Source organism: Cydia pomonella, chromosome 18, assembly GCF_033807575.1.
Source record: "Cydia pomonella isolate Wapato2018A chromosome 18, ilCydPomo1, whole genome shotgun sequence".
Taxonomy (NCBI): Eukaryota; Metazoa; Arthropoda; class Insecta; order Lepidoptera; family Tortricidae; genus Cydia; species Cydia pomonella.
In genome coordinates, this window is record NC_084720.1 from 17,424,560 (window position 1) to 17,441,987 (window position 17,428).

Consider the following 17,428-nt stretch of genomic DNA (forward strand, 5'->3'; position numbering starts at 1 on the left):
TAGATGGCGCCAGCATGGGTTTTACCGGTTTCTATAATATTTTTCACATAACATTAAAATGCCAAATTGTATTGAGATGACAGCTGTCACAAAACCCAAGCTATGAAAAATATTATAGTTTTCTTTAATGGAATTTGGCTTTCAGGCCATAAAATTCTAAACGAATTTGATACTGTTCGTAGGACGGAAAGGTAAAACCTTTGCTGACGCCCCCTCTGGATGTAACCTCGATAGTCCGCGATTTGATTTTTTGCGGTAAGGTTGCCAGAGCTCAACGAGAGTGCGGAATGTTAGGGTCGGCTACGTGCATGTAACTCTGGAGTTGCAGGCGTACCTAGGCCACGGAGACTGCTTGCCAGGCGGGCCGTATGCTTGTTTGCCACCGAAAAAAATACCTAACTAAATGTGCATGCGAGTTCGCTCGCCGTCTAAATGAGCCCTAGGGGCTCATTTGGACTACGGAGACTGCTTACCATCCTCATACCCTATTGTTTATCTTACTCCGCATGGGCAATTCCTAGCTGAGCAACTTTACAAATCTCGAATTTTTGAATCTGTTTCTGTCGCGCTGCGGTGGACGGGAGTGCACGCGTGCGATAAGGACAACTGCAGCTCGGACTAAAATCCCCACGCAAAAAACTCAAAAATCGAGGTTACGCTCTCGACTGTTTCCTCCTCCAAAACGCAACCAATCATTGTGAAATTTTGGAAACTGTAAGACCAAGAAATAATCTAGCCGCTATGTTTTGAGTTTTTGGATATTTGTTGTCTTATTTGTATACTGCGCCTTTTTTGCAGCCAATTCAATTAATTTCGAGGCGCTGTAAGTTTCTTCAAATAAAATAATCCAAAATAGCAAAACATAGCGGCACAGATATTGATGATATCTTATTTGAAAAAATCATTGCTCTATGTTAAAAATCCAGGGAGGAAACAGTCGAGAGCGTTTGTATGGAAGAAAACTAGGAATTCCTCTTAAGGCTCTCATCTAATCTAAAGAGCCAAAATAATAATTAATTGTTTACATTGAATTGTGCTGGATCAAACGCGTGGCTTATTGAGGTCACTTTGTCTCTTAGACATGGTAATTTCTGAAATACAACCGCAATTAAAATGCTTACTTTATGAAACACGATGCAAGTTGTTATTTATTTCCAGATATCTGCTGACAAAGAATTGTGTGTAGCTAATGTGAATACTGGTTTGATATTTCTTTTTATGGTTTTAAATTTATACTTAGGTCAGGTTTACTAGTGTTTTGCGTGCGTTTGGTTTTTGATCTAAACTGCTATGAAATGTAGTGTGTAGTCAGCTGCAGGGATATTTTTTTGCAGGGCGGGTTACCTCTGCAGCTGCAGCTTAGTACTTAAGTTAGCTAGTTTTTGCCATACTACCTATATGGAACAATGGGGTAGGTACGGTCACGTCTGCAAATATCGATACGTACAAAATGCCAAAAATATGTATACACGACCTTAGTTCAGTTTAGCGTAGTTTAGTTCAGACGTGACTGCACCAGATATTTGTGAGATATGCGCATTGGTTGTAATCCACATCTCTTCTCAGCTCTGTTAGTTTACAACTAATGGTTGATTGATTCCCGCACGTCTCCATTTCCGTCTCAGTGATAAAGCAGGCTAAGGGGTACCGACTGGAGGCAAAGGTTTATTATCAGACATAGAAGTTTTTGTAGCAAAATAAAGTGATGACAAAATTAAATATCGACATGTCTATTATCGATGTTACCTAGCGTTATAGATATGTATTTTTTTTTTAAATTGTAATACACAACACGTTCGATATCTTCTTTGATACACCCATTGGTTTTCTTATTTTTTGACACTGTATTCTACAGTTAACTATTTTATTCATATAAGTAAGTACTAAATATAAGTAATCAAGAAATTATGGATTTGGAATTGATTTACATTCTTGAAATTTCTTGGTAAATTACGGCAAGTAGAAGTTACATCTTTTAATTATTAATCTATGACTGACTTATCGATAGCATATTTGTCGATGTTTCATTTTCTTAAGCACTTGTTATTGCCACGAAAACGTCTATCTCTGTTTATTATTATTAAGGTTAACAAATAAAACCATGGGTATAGTGAACTCAGTTTAATTACTAAAGAGTACTTAGACGCTACTATGTACAGAGCTACATACTTGCAGTACTATTAGTCATTGTACTTAAACCAATAAGAACTTAAATAGACTCCTCGCGAACTTAACACTACCTTATACATTGTCAGGCAGAATCGGTTAAGCGACAGAAATATGTTTTTAGTAAAATACAGTAAGAAATTCAATCAACTTTAATCTTTTGAACGCCACGCGTATCGTACGCGGCGCGTAATCGTGAACCTTGTCGGTACGCATGAAGGTTGATATTGGGCTGTAGCCGCGCGCGTCATATGACGTTTTTGGCGGTCAAACGGTTAATTAATATTATAAGGCACCTCTTTGTAACTATGAGCGTATATTTCTGTTTAATCGATTACAAATTACATTATGTGTACATTGTATAGGCATGCTATTAAAACCTTGTTATTATTTTACAGATACTTGTCCCAATTTCCAATCGATCGAGTTTAGTACATGTACAGTCAGCGTCAAATACTTTGTAGCAACCAAAGTAGTCAAATAGTTCGGTACACCATATATTTAGTATAGTGTACCGAACTATTTGGCCACTTTGACTGCTACAAAGTATTTGGCGCTGACTGTACATAAGCAGAATTATTGGGTAGTAATTTGGTCAATATAAGGGTCATTTATAGTAGGGGAGACTAATAGGAGATTTTTTGGAGTTACTCGAGCGTGTCAGATTGTTATGAGTGATATCTTGCTATCTTAACTACTTTTAGCCGTCTATATTGGTGGGTTGGTTGGTGGGCAGTAAAAAAATCGTTAAGTAGATTGTGGATTTGGTCATTTTGGTCCAGGTTAATGCTATAATTGTGCTATTACTTAATCTGACAATTGTACGCATTTTCTTAATCTGTCGGTTACAATGTGAATATCGGGTTTCTAACTTATAACCGTCTGGGATATCAAAACGCTTAGTTTAGCCAAAAATAATAGATTGTATTAGAGAGGTAAAGTCTAAGTAAAAAACGTGCCCCTTTGACATCCAAAACAGATGGCGCTGTACTGCGCCATATGTTTTGCGGTCACTGAATTGTCAAACGTCAACTTTTGACAGAGTTACCGCAAAATGTACGGAGCTGTACAGCGCCATCTCGTTTACTTGTCAAATTCGAAGTACGAAATTGTCTTAGATTATACAAATCTTACTTACTCAAAGTATTTTTGTTTTAACATATTGCTTCTCTTACTGACATCATTTGATAGAATGAGATGCCTTATCTGGTCTATCACAAAATGAACCTGACTTCGTGCCTTCTGAAAAATAATAGTTCGAATAAGTTCTTCAAGTTTATATTGTCGCTTAAGCCATTCTGACATTGACGTGTTATTGAAGACATACATTGGCTATTCGTTAGCTAGTTAGTATATTTGATCAATTTAGTTACAATTTAGTTTAGTTTTAGTTTAACCTTAATTCCGGCTAAAGCTCTGGTAAGAAACAGTTTGTTGGCAGTGTTTTATTAGTTTTCTTATTTAATTAATATTATTATAGGCGCATTATTGATTGTACAATACAAAACATAGTAATGAGAAGTACAGCCAGCGGCAGAAGTGGTTATTTATTTTCTTTTTCTTAATAACAGTTGTGTTTAGAGTATTTTGAACCGCTTTTCCGTTTAGCTACTTCTGCTGGTGAATGTACAAACAGCAACATTCTTAACTGCCCATCGGTGGACTTTATGCCTTTTGTAATAAGGTCCACCAATGGACAGTTAACAGTGTGGCCGATGGTACAAGGCAATAATTAGGCATAACGAACGTAATAATTAGTTTGTACGAATAATTCATATAATTAAATATGTGAAAATGAAAACATTGTTTTATTTTAATCCAAATGCCGTAGGTACAGTCAAAAGATTTAATTTGTGACCCATTTGACCCTTGTCACAGTGACAATAGTAAGGTCTCTAGACACTTTCATGTTGTTTGTCAGTGACAAGGTACGAAATGGGTCAAAATTAAATCTTGTGACTGTACTATTACAATAACTGGTTTAATTTTAAACTACCCGTAGAGGAGTTGAATTTTGATAATTTTCTGTCTCATGAGACCTTTAACCCTTTGACCGCCGAAGATGTGAACTGACTAGGAATGAAAATTCCGGAGATAATCAAATGTTTTTTTTCGGAAATTCTACCAAATTTAGTTTTTTTCCTGTTTTATTCAGAAAAATTAAATACGTCATACACAATGCCACTGAATACCAGAAACTAACACATTACACGTGCAACCTTAACCTTCCTGTTTAAATTTCCAATTAAATTCATATGGAAAAATACAGAAGTTTAAATAAAACCTGTTTTTTTCGGAAGTATTGTAACTGAAATTTGCATTGTTTTTCACGAAAGAAACTTGAAAAAATCGAGTCGTCTGGAAATTTTCCCTTATTTTTCAACGCTAGAACTGACGCGCGGCTATAACCCAATTTCAACCAGTGCATTCCGACAAGGTTCACGATTCCGCGCCGCACACGATGGCGTGCAAAGGGTTAAAGACCGACCATAAAAACAAAAACAATCATCAAACAATGTGATCATCGTTTTTCCTGTATTATTTAGATGTATTCGCGAACCTAGTGTAGTTGTTATTGCACATAAGAGATCCATACGGAAATTAGTTTACACACCAGTATTGGACCAATCACAGAAGCCTATTGACTAGACTAATATCGGGAATACATCTCAACATTATAACAGAATAAATTTTAATTAAGATCAATGTGGGAAAGACCGGCATAAAGTTTGGAACCGTTGGGAACAACTATCGTATTTGTATACGTACTTCGTGCTTCTGCTAGTGGCGTAAGTATACAACCCCAAGCGTTAAAAGCGTCGAAAAGGGTTCGTATACAGTCTTACCTGATGGACGGTGTTCTCCACATTGACAGTAGTATAAGTCATTATTCTTTTGAATTTAAAAAATATAAAAACAATCTTAAAATAAGGAACATAATCAATTATCGATCATGAAATCTGGATAACGAATAGCAAACTTATCAAATCAACAAACCAGTATTTCATACTAAAGTCAAACATTCTTAGATACACTTACATATTTATAGTCTATTTCGTTCGGATCTTGAAATAACTTATTGGCCGCATGATAAAATCCCCGGTTTTTTTAACCCTTTTCACAGGCCACACCAATCTACAAGGTTTTCCCAAAAAATTCAAATATATTCCAATAAATCCAGCTTTGATGATTAATTTGAAGATAAGTCACATTTCCCGAAAGTAACATTTAATCTGAACCTTAAATCGAAATGCTTAAGTTGAAATTCTATTGGCGCCTATGTGGTCGATAAATCGTACTATGCCTGGAAAACGGTTAATTTACATTCAAGGTCCAAACGAAACAGGCTACAAGATATGCTTACATGTTCAATTGTTCGACTTTACACCAAATACAGGGATGTTTTCTATCATACTTGTTTATATTATCAGTACAAAAACACTGTTAAACCACCAAAAATCACGATGCATAAATTACATAGATACATCACTTCCAATTCTTTATATCATGTAATTTATATATAATTTTAAACAACTAAATAGTGAAATACCTTCCGAGGTAACCTTAAAAATAATTAGACTTGTGAAATAATTTGACTGATAATCATATCGGCTGTGATATTGATATTTATCAATCATTGAATTAAATAAAGCGATTACTTGATGCAAGAAAATATTACCTTTTTCCATTGGATTATTATTACTAAGTATAGAGAATTCATACCAAAAAATTAAATTGTGGCAATCGCAACCTGTACCACGCGACCAAAACGTCGCAAGCGCCGCCAAATTGAAGGCGCTTACGCGTTTAGGTCGCGAGATTTACGTTCCGCTTCCATAGTTAGGCGCAACAAAACTGAAAACTGAGTCGTCAAAATGATATTTATATTTTAAGATTTTTATTATTGTATGTATGTTAGTCTGTAAGGTATGTATATATGGGCCATAGTTGCCTGAAAATAAATGATATTTAATTTTTAATTTAATTTATAGTTTGTTCTCGGCCGGCAACAACTCATAGCGCAAACTACTGGTTCTCTGTGCCGGTTGTATACGTAGTAATAATAATTCAATGCCATTTTAATAAGATCTGTGAAAATAAGTCATATTCTACTATCGGCAACAAACAACTGACCATATCAATGTAAAAAACCTTGTCAGTTTGATATGTTGCGTATATTAATGTATCGCTATGATATATTATCATATATAACGGCGACTATTAAAAAAATTAGAAAATCATCGAATATTTAATGCGAAGTCAAAGATCTTAAATAATATTCATAAAATGGAAAACCTCTACAGACAACCCATATTCAATTTTTGTGGCCAAATATATGTAGATACAGTCAATACCAAATTTGGTAATTTTCGACTCTGAATGCAAGTAATGACTTGTTTTTGACTGTACTCGATTGTGAGTAAAAATAACGACTATATATTCCAAACTCCGACATATAAGTCATCTCTTCGGCCCATTTTTAAAAGCGTTGTCATCCGTTAATGAAAAAACAATAACCACACTGGACCAAGCTTGTTTATGTTAAATTAGACATGATAGTACATTGCAATACAATTGCGAATTACCTTTTCGCATGTGTATTGTACAACGTTTTGCAGTACATGTGGCCCTTTAAATTTTCGACATACGCACGTATATTGCTAGTTACTGCACTAGGGCGGTAAAGTAGGATCCTATGTACTGTAAATACAATTTACAGCACATATGGTGCTACTTTACCGCACTAGTGCGAAAATTAGCATATTACGTTACTATGTCGAACATTTAAAGGGCCATATGTACTGTAAAACGTTGTAAGATACATGTGCGAATAGGTAATTCGCAACTCGTGTCGATTTAAAACACTCCCTTCGGTCGTGTTTTAATTTATCGCCACTCGTTTCGAATTTCCTATTTCTCGCACTTGTATCGTAATGTACTATAAGTTGTCCGAGACTCGCCCACTGAGGGTTCCGTGGAAATTTAACTTATTTGGGCTCCGGTTATATGATGGTTAATCGCTTATCATCTATCGTGTTGTCACTCGCAGTTAAATAGTTGTCATAAGGTGACGTTCACGATGACACGATAAAAGCGCGACTAACTTAGGCTAACGTTATAGCAGTATTAAAGTAGAATTTTACTAAAATAAAATAAAGCTGTATGTTAAAGTCAGGAAATAAACTAAAACTTCTCTTGAACTAAACTTAATTCTAACAGACATATTGACAAGCGGATGTGCACTTCTCTGCAACTTTTCACCGCTAAAATTACAATAAACTTGTTTCCTTTAGATCTGTTTTTTCAAATATCAGATATCTGCCAGATATATATAGCTTGCTCCCTTTCTTTCACATGCAATAAGAAAAAGAGAGTGTCACATTTTTCTGACAGATAACTTTATCTAATATTTGAAAAGTCGGACCTTAGTCGTACAGTTTTATATAAAACTGCTATTTTTACCAAACACAAATAAACGCCTTCCTTTCATTTAAATTAGATGCAATTTCTTATCTTTGCCATCAATGAAACTCGGTTTAAACCAAAGATACATTGAGTAAGATGTGTAAAATCTAAGACAATTTCGTGCTTCGAATTTGACAGGTAAACGAGATGGCGCTGTACAGCTCCATACATTTTGCGGTAACTCTGACTGTCAAAAGTTGACGTTTGTATGTGAAAATAAGGAGCACGTTTTTTCTTAGACTTTACCTCTCTATTACAATCAATTCTCTTTGGTTTAAGCACACTTAGTTCTCAAAAAAAAATTGATTGTAGAACAGTTGTAAAGTCAAAGAAAAAATCGTGCCCCGATTTTATCAGCTGATATGGGTGGCGTTGTACAGTCGTCATCAGATATATCTGAGCGGCGAAGGCACTAACAAATATCTGAGCACGCCTCTATTGTCAAGGCGTTAAAGTTCTTGTTCAGATATTTGTGAGTACCTTGGCCGCTCCGATATATCTGATAGCGACTGTGCGAGCGACGAGCGCCATCTACAAAAACGATTAAATTCGATGCATGAATATTTCTTAATTTTTACACCATTTTTCTTTATAACCAATAACTCAAATGGTTTATTCGCATAGTTTTCAAATATTTTAAAGCCGTAGTTTTACGAATCCCACTATACTTACATACATCTACCTTTCGGTTACATTTCGGGTATATATCATATACACTCCTAAGTAACCACTACCGCTAGTTACCATTATCATATCTTTCCTTTATGTTATTTTGTTAATATGTATATGTTTGATAAATACAAAAGTCGCTAGAGGGCGTTAGTATGCTTTTTATCCATGCGCCAATCCAATATTATAGAGACTGCGTGTTGGAGGGTCTGACATCTCGTGACCTGAATCGAAAGAGCGAATAATTCACGCTTCTAAGTAGGTGCTGCCCCCTACACTAAACGCTGGCTCTATTTCGCATAGTAGCCTGCCATCTAGTGGCTTAAATCTAAAAATGGAAACATGACATTATGCTTCGCCCCAATGAATAGGGGGCTTCTGTGCTGCCATCTACAATTCATGCAGCTCCCTAATATGCCGTCAAGGTTAATGATCTTACCACGTGGCTCTTTATGTTAGAGTGAGACAAACTGGCTGAGACTCTCTCCGTTTCATAGCTAGTGGCGTATCTATTGACGATAGCGACTTTAGTACCATGTGGTAGAGATGCAGCTATGGTGTTAATAAGGATAGCAACACATGTTAAAAAAGTGGCTGTGACAGAATCGGACAGACAGACGGACATGACGAATCTATAAGGGTTCCGTTTTTTGCCATTTGGCTACGGAACCCTAAAAAGGGTCTAAGAACCTTTGTGTTTTTCAAGATTTTTCAATTTTTGCGGATACATAACGCCATCTATTAACTTCAATATCAACAAAACTTTGTGTTAATAAATTTATAAAATACGATATTATTGTTATCAATATGATCATACATACGTTTTGAGCTACTTGTGCATTGGCTAATTTATAAAGAAGCAGCCTCGTCAAGAAAATATATCTTTAAATTGGATCCATATTACTTGAATACATGGACGAATAAAGCAAGAAAACTGATATTGTCTAAACAAAGTAATATTTCTCCCATATTCAGCGCCATCTATCGAACGGAAGTTAAGTTAATTTTGTATTAAGCATATAGTTCGTAGATGACACGCAGATTTGTCATATTTAACCTTTAATAAATTGACAATAAAAGTCACGTCTGAAAATATCGATACGAAAAATGTGCCAAAAATATGTATACACTACCTTAATATATGGGCAATAAAGTCGTGTATACATATTTTTGGCACTTTTTCGTATCGATATTTTCAGACGTGACCGTACTATTATTTGACGACCGGTCTGGCGTAGTGGTTAGTGACCCTGCCTATGAAGCCGATGGTCCTGGGTTCGAATCCCGGTAAGGGCATTTAATTGTCTGTTGAGCACAGATATTTGTTCCTGAGTCATGGATGTTTTCTATGTATACTATATATATAGTATTCTGAGACCCATAGCACAAGCCTTCTTGACTTACCGTGGGACTTCGAGAATTTGTGTTTTTTTTAGTAAAAAATATTTTTAACATAAGTAATATGTGACTTCACTCTGATAATGAGTCAACAAAGTAAACAGTTTTTATTTTTACATTCTTTAAGCTTCTCGCGAGGTCTACAGCTCACAGTATAGATGATGTCAGTCTTTTTGTTTTACTTGTCCATGATGAATCCGATGAAATTAAGGGTAGAAAAAGGGCGTTATATTTAATTAAATGCGCCCTATAATAACGACACTTTTCTGGCCTCCTTTACTGAATACATTATGTATTTCACAACTTGAAACCGCATATAAGGGATGTACAGACGTAGCAATTTGTTGTTAAAACCGACAGATGGAGCTAAAAGCAGATTGGTCTAATTCAGACTGATTCATACACATTATGGCAATTGAATAGTAAAAAATGCCGATGTTTGTGGACGCCTTCGTATTAGATCTCTTAATACGATAAAAAAAAAAACAAGTTAATAGGGAATATTACGCGAAACTCTGCGTAGGGGCCGCCACTACCACAATCCATCACAATCTGAGGGTCTACCGCGAAACAAGAAATTTCGTTATGTAACCTCTCTATCACTCTTGCATATTCGAGCGATGAAGAGGCAAATAACTAAATTTCGATTTCCGCGTTTCCCGGCCCTTTGTAAACAAACCGCCTTGATGTATCAATGTCATATTTTATTATCTGTGAAAACTTGTCAAAAACAGTTGAAGGCACAGTATGTATAAGGTACTCTATGGTTTACGAAAGGTGCTAGTGCTGCACTCTGGCGGCAGAACATTTCAGTAATACTCCCCATTGTCTTATTAATTCAATAGTTTGGCGATAGGGCTAGCGGATTCTACATGGAACTTTTAGTTTTAAACGTAATTATTACGTCTGTATATCGCATAACCGCATACATTTCCAATAGACTTCCTACTCGTAATTTGACAAATTTTAATTATATTTGTCACTAATACAATTTAGTAACAATGCGTTTAGAGTCATATCACTAATTATTATAGTGAAAACACTCGGTTTGGAGATAATTCGATAGGTAATATATTTCTATCGAGTGTTTATATAGGATGGGCGGGAATAGGTGAAATAGTACTTATGTTAATAGCCAGAAGGTACAATTCCGTTTAGCGGCACTGCGCTTGCCACCGCTCGGAAGCGGTGATGTATTTCTTGTTTTCTGTAACAAAAATATTTTTAATAGAATATGTAAAGGTTTTTATTATGCTCTATTGCATTTAGAGTTTTGACGACCGGTTTGGCCTAGTGGGTAGTGACCCTGCCTACGAAGCTGATGGTCCCGGGTTCAAATCCTGGTCAGGGCATTTATTCGTGAGATGAGCATGGATATTTGTTCCTGAGTCATGGGTGTTTTCTATGTATTTAAGTATTTATATATTATATATATCGTTGTCTAAGTACCCTCAACACAAGCCTTATTGAGCTTACTGTGGGACTTGGTCAATTTGTGTAATAATGTCCTATAATATTTATTTATTTATTTAAGAGTAGGACCTTTAAAAAAAATAAAAACAAACAATACTATGTAGTACGGCAGCTCAGCCAATGATATAATAGGGTATTTGACTACTAGTCAAATCAGTATCTTTTTGCGAACTGTCAAAACGATTTGCCACAATATATATGAAATACTAGCAAATGACGTCACGGTTAAGTCACCTACTCTTTATAGTTCTATACGAATTATAAAATAGAAATAGTGACTAAAAATAACTACAGTGTACGTTTATCTATTAACCTTTTGAACGCCACGCCTATCGCACGCGGCGCGTAATCGTGAACCTTGTCGGTACGCATGAAGGTTGATATTGGGCTGTAGCCGCGCGCGTCATATGACGTCTTTGGCGGTCAAAAGGTTAATGTTGTGGTGCTTTATTTCGTGCATGGTGTGAAATAATTTATTTTAAATACAGTCAAATACCCTATTCTACAAACGAAAAGTTATATCTCGTTCGTGGAATGAGTGAGTCACGTGGTTTGGTTTTTGTACATTCTTTCTCATTATTTTTCAGTAGTATGTGTGTTTGTGTTTAATAGTCTCCATATTTAGCTACTTGCACTACCTGTTGACTTTTGTATGAGTTCTAAATTTCCTGCTACCTAAAGGTTGTCTGGAAGAGATTGCTTTTTAGCGAAAAGACCGCCTATTGTTACCTGGTTCTGTTTTCCTTTAAAATTCATTTGTAGTTTTACATGTATGTAAAATGTATAATTGTTGGTGCAATAAAGAATATTTACTTACTTACTCATTTTAAATTGCTAATCATTCGCAAAGAGAATCATTGTAATAGAGAGATAGTCTAAGAAAAAACGTGCCTCTTAGTTTGACATCCAAAACTGATTCTTTGGATGCAAAATGTATGGAGCTGTACAGCGCCATCTCGTTTATCTGTCAATTTCGAAGCACAATGTTTTACTTCTGACACAATCAATGTATCTTTGTGGACCGCAACGGCCGTCTCCACCAGCAGATAAACACACTGTCTCGTTCTCTGAGCTGTAACCTAGACTTTATTGTATATAGAATAAGGTGTAAATTACCTGCGCACTAGACAGGCACCTCTTCCTGCTCTTTCTCGCGCTGGCGGACGGCGACAGCTGTCTCAACCAGCAGATACAGACACTTGAACTTGTCTCGCTCGCCCTCTGAAGAGCTGGGGACCACCTGGAATGAAAATAACCGTTATTGTAACTTGACATTCACTATGTAACGTACTGCGAACTGCAAAAGTGCATACTCCCTTTAATAATTATTCCGTTTATAAAGTGGATATGCACTTTTGTAGCTGTGTGTACAATAATACAATTAATTTTTTGCACGTGACACATTACATATCTATGAGGATTATATATAAAAAAGCGGCCAAGTGCGAGTCGGACTCGCCCATGAAGGGTTCCGTACCATTTATGACGTATAAAAAAAACTACTTACTAGATCTTGTTCAAACCAATTTTCGGTGGAAGTTTGCATGGTAATGTACATCATATATTTTTTTAGTTCTATCATTCTCTTATTTTAGAAGTTACTAGGCGGGGGGCACACATTTTACCACTTTGGAAGGGTCTCTCGCGCAAACTATTCAGTTTAGAAAAAAAAATGATATTAGAAACCTCAATATAATTTTTGAAGACCTATCCCTACCTAATAACCTATTTTTGTGTGAAAATCTTAATGCGGTTCACAGAATACATCTACTTACTAAGTTTCAACAGTATAGTTCTTAGTTTCGGAAAAAAGTGGCTGTGACATACCGACGGACAGACAGACAGACATGACGAACCCATAAGGGTTCCGTTTTTTGCCATTTGGCTACGGAACCCTAAAAAGCACATTTGTGACGTTCCCAAGCAAAAGGTACCACATTGTCGCTTGCCATAAGGACGCACTGACAGGTTATTCGTATAAAGATATGTACGAGCAAATTTCGTCGTTTTGGTAAGCTACAATGTGCCTTTTGCTTGAGAACGTCACATTTAAAGCATATTGTAATAAATATATTACAATCACTACTAGTCACTTCGATCAGTCTTACTACAGAGGATGTCGAAGACGATGCGATCAAGAGGAGAAAGAAGCAGACCTTGGATTTTAAAGTAAGCAGCTTATAGCTGATACCTGTTTTTAAGAGTTCACTGAGGGTGCACTGATTACGGATTCGGGCAAACTGTTCCACACTTTCACTACGCGGTTAAACAGGAAGTGTCGGCTTGGGTTGCTACTACTCTGCGTCCGTGTCAGCTTCAGAGAATGTCCTCTTAGCCTGTCACACATATTCCGAGTGAAAATATCACTCAATGCGGGTACGTTGTAGTGTCCTGTAAGTATTTTGTATGTTTCTATTAATTAATGCTCAGGGGTGGTCAAGTCCTTTAACCGATCCTCATGCGGTCGGTTGCGAAGAGATGGAACCAGTTTTGTTGGATTGGGATCAACTTACAAATTAAACACAGTCATAGGCTGGTTTTAGTGTCACGCGGACCGACGGCGCGGATCGTCCGCGCAAGTCGTTTTTAGTATCGCGCTGACCGCTTCGGAGTACAGACGCGAACAATCCAATGTGGCGAGTGTTTGATTTATTTCTTTCTCTTCATTAATGTTTTCAAAGAACGATGTCCTCCCAAGCTTTATTCTTTACATCCCTGTTTTTGTACAGGGGGTTAGAGGCATTCCACAAACATTTCCTTAAACGAACTTCATCAATTACTCGCCCCGTTTCCACATCGCGAGTCGCCATGATTGTACTATTTTATATTGTGCCGACGCGTGCGCTCCGCGCAAAACTAAAACGCTCGCTGGAGTGCGCGGCGCGCGAGCAGCCATCCGCGCGGAGAGCGTTTTAGTTTCGCGCGGAGCGAAATTATCCAGAATATAAAACCTTACTTATAACGTATCGGTTGTGTCATTAACGCCCAACATCACATGGCGATCCTGCCAGGATTCGAACTTGGAATTTTCTTCTTTTGAGCGTTTCGACGTTTCATTGGTCGTGGTCACGGATAACACAATAAATTCGCGATAAATCCGGTTTTAAATGTGTTCAAAACGAGAAGGTTTTAAATGATGGATAAGGCTATGAAATGGTAGATTTTACATATACATTTTCTATAAGCAGCAGTTTTGTATCCTAGGCAGCAGTCGGAATGGCAAGCCATTAATTAGGCTCGCCGCCGCTCAAACGTCAGTTTCTTGGTAGCCGCGAGCGAGATCAGTGAAAGTAACGTCTCAGCCACAAAAGGCGCGCTCCGAGCGTGCAGGCTTGACGCTGGCGCCGACCGCTATAAAGTAGGTAAAATAATCAGTCGGCGTCAGCATGGCGCGCTTGCCGTGTAGTGGTCCCGGGCAAGTGTTACCTGCAGCCTGCGCGTGCGCAGCGGGTGCGGCAGCTGCGGCAGGTGCGCGAGCTGCGGGTGCCAGCCGCCGGCGCCGCCCCCCGCGCCTCCCCCGGCCCCGCCCCCCGCCCCGCCCCCCGCGCGCGCCGCCTCGGCCGCCTGCTCCTCCTCTTCTGATGTCGTCACTGTCACTACCGCCGCCGTGCTGACGGAAACGAAACAAAAGACAAAAGTTAATTGGGCACTCACAGGTGCCCTTCGGCGAAAAAAGGTCCTATCTGACGATAGACGACGAATAGTTAATAGGGGCCACCTTGCGAGAAAGTAACCGCGCGAAGCTCCTCGACCGCGTGTATCGTAATACGCGCGCGGAACGAGTTCAAACAATTCCACGCACAAAGCGTCGTCGTCGTAGCGTAGCGTATGAGATTTCTGTCGTCATTACGACGGTCGTAGCGTAATACTGACGTAAAAAACTTATAAAACAATTACGCTTACGCGACGTTTCGTACGCAGAACTCTACGCATCTCGTACTCCTAACATTTTTACGAGACGCTTACGCTCCATGTGCTGAGGACCTAAATCTTATAACTTCACGAGACTATTTGTTCGCAACGTAGCTTTTTGAGAGTATTCTCACCCTCTAATGGCCGAGTGAGCGTCCTCCGGCCCGTAACTTATGGCGCTCTGCCACACCGAGGGGTAATATTTGATCTCTTCCTCGCTAACGATGGATGAGGATGATGAATTTCTTTCCCCAGTTTACCATCGCTAGGCTACTAGTAGGTCCGTAGTAGATCCGTAGCATATAAATAAATAAATATTATAGGCCATTATTATTATTACACAAATTGACTAAGTCCCACAGTAAGCTCAGTAAGGCTTGTCTTGAGGGTACTTAGACAACGATATATATAATATATAAATATTTATAAATACTTAAATACATAGAAAACACCCATGACTCAGGAACAAATATCCATGCTCATCACACGAATAAATGCCCTTACCAGGATTTGAACCCGGGGCCATCAGCTTCGTAGGCAAGGTCACTACCCACTAGGCCAAACCGGTCGTCAATATTAAATCTTAAAAGGTTAATATATTTATAATATACAGTCCGTAAAACCATTAGCTTAGCACCCATGCATATATAACTTTGCTGACCAAGCCAACTTACCCCCTAGTAGCCGGATGAGCATCCTCCGGTCCGTAACGTATGACGCTCTGCCACACTGAAGGGTCGTATTTGACCTCCTCCTCGCTGACAGCGGATGATGAATAGCCTTCTTCTCCCAGTTCACCGTCACTACGGTACACGAGAAGTCCGTCCCCTTCGGCGTACTCTCCTTCGCGGCGGTCGCCCTCGTTTTGGATCTGTGGAGTAAAAAATATTGTTTTATATTTGCCGAAAACTTGAAAACAAGGGAAACCAGTGGATGCAGACGATGAACCTCTGCATAATTGATGTGCGTGTTGTATGTAATGTGTGGTGTTCGACCACACAGAATGAAGATACTTTGACGAGGGTTTCGATACAGATACTAGAATATTGATGATGTTTTAAGCTTTACGATACTAACATTGTGTAAAAAAGCGCTGGTGGCCTAGCGGTAAGAGCGTGCGACTTTCAATTCGGAGGTCGCGGGTTCAAACCCCGGCTCGTACCAATGAGTTTTTAGGAACTTATGTACGAAATATCATTGACATTTATCAATCGCTTTTCGTTGAAGGAAAACATCGTGAGGAAACCGGAATAATCCCAATAAGGTCTAGTTTACCCTGTGGGTTGGAAGGTCATATGGCAGTCGCTTTCGTAAAAACTAGTGCCTACGCCAACTCTGGGGATAAGTTGTCAAGCGGACCCCAGGCTCCCATGAGCCGTGGCAAAAATGCCGGAACAACGCGAGGAAGAAGACTAACATAGTGTAAATTTATCGATTTCTGCTACCTAAACTAAAGGTCTGGAAGAGATCGCTTTTTAGCGATAAGACCCCCTGTTGTTTACCTCTACGTTCTCTATTGTTTTTATTGAGATGTGCAATAAAGAGTATTTGTATTGTGTTGTACTGTATCAGTCTTACAGATTAGTCACGTATCAACTCTGTATAATCTGTGTTTAGGTCATTCAAGCGCACCTCGTCTTATCATGAACCAGTCTTTAACCTCGTAAGGCAGTTTTTGTGCATTTCAATTTGGAACATTCTTTTATAAGAGTTCTACTCAAATTTAATTTGTACTTGTACAAGTACACGGGGACTTCCGAGGGTATTCTAGTGAGAGTAGTGAGTCCTCACCTCCAGTTTGACAGTGTCCCAAGTGGCTTGTTGGCCAGAGGAGCCGGCGGTGGGTGTTCCTGGCTGCTTCTTGACGCGGCGTGAGTTGGTGTAGTAGAGAGGATCTGATTCCAAGCATATGAACCAGTCTAAACAAGTCATACCTCCAGTTCGACAGTGTTCCAAGCGACCTATTGTCCAGAGGAGCCGGCGGTGGGTGTTCCTGGCTGCTTCTTGCAGCGGCGTGAGATGGTGGAGTAGAAAGGATCCGATTCCTAGCATATGAACCAGTCTAAACAAGTTATACCTCCAGTTCGACAGTGTCCCAAGCAACCTGTTGTCCAGAGGAGCCGGCGGTGGGTGTTCCTGGCTGCTTCTTGCAGCGGCGTGAGATGGTGGAGTAGAAAGGATTCGATTCCTAGCATATGAACCAGTCTAAACAAGTCATACCTCCAGTTCCACAGTGTCCCAAGCGACCTGTTGTCCAGAGGAGCCGGCGGTGGGTGTTCCTGGCTGCTTCTTGCAGCGGCGTGAGATGGTGGAGTAGAAAGGATCCGATTCCTAGCATATGAAC

General features: G+C 38.7%; 1 protein-coding gene across 1 annotated transcript in view; it reads right to left on the reverse strand.

Moving 5' to 3' along the window:
• Window positions 1–10,218: 10,218 nt before the first annotated feature.
• LOC133527475 (iroquois-class homeodomain protein IRX-5-like) overlaps window positions 10,219–17,428 on the reverse strand; it is a 36,557-nt gene continuing 29,347 nt past the window's right edge. The window contains exons 5-8 of the mRNA XM_061864501.1: window positions 15,759–15,955; window positions 14,599–14,782; window positions 12,289–12,412; window positions 10,219–10,906 (exon numbers count right to left, since the gene is read on the reverse strand). Of these exons, the coding sequence (XP_061720485.1) occupies window positions 12,296–12,412; window positions 14,599–14,782; window positions 15,759–15,955 (498 nt within the window). The 3' untranslated portion in view covers window positions 10,219–10,906; window positions 12,289–12,295. The remainder of the gene's footprint in view (window positions 10,907–12,288; window positions 12,413–14,598; window positions 14,783–15,758; window positions 15,956–17,428) is intronic.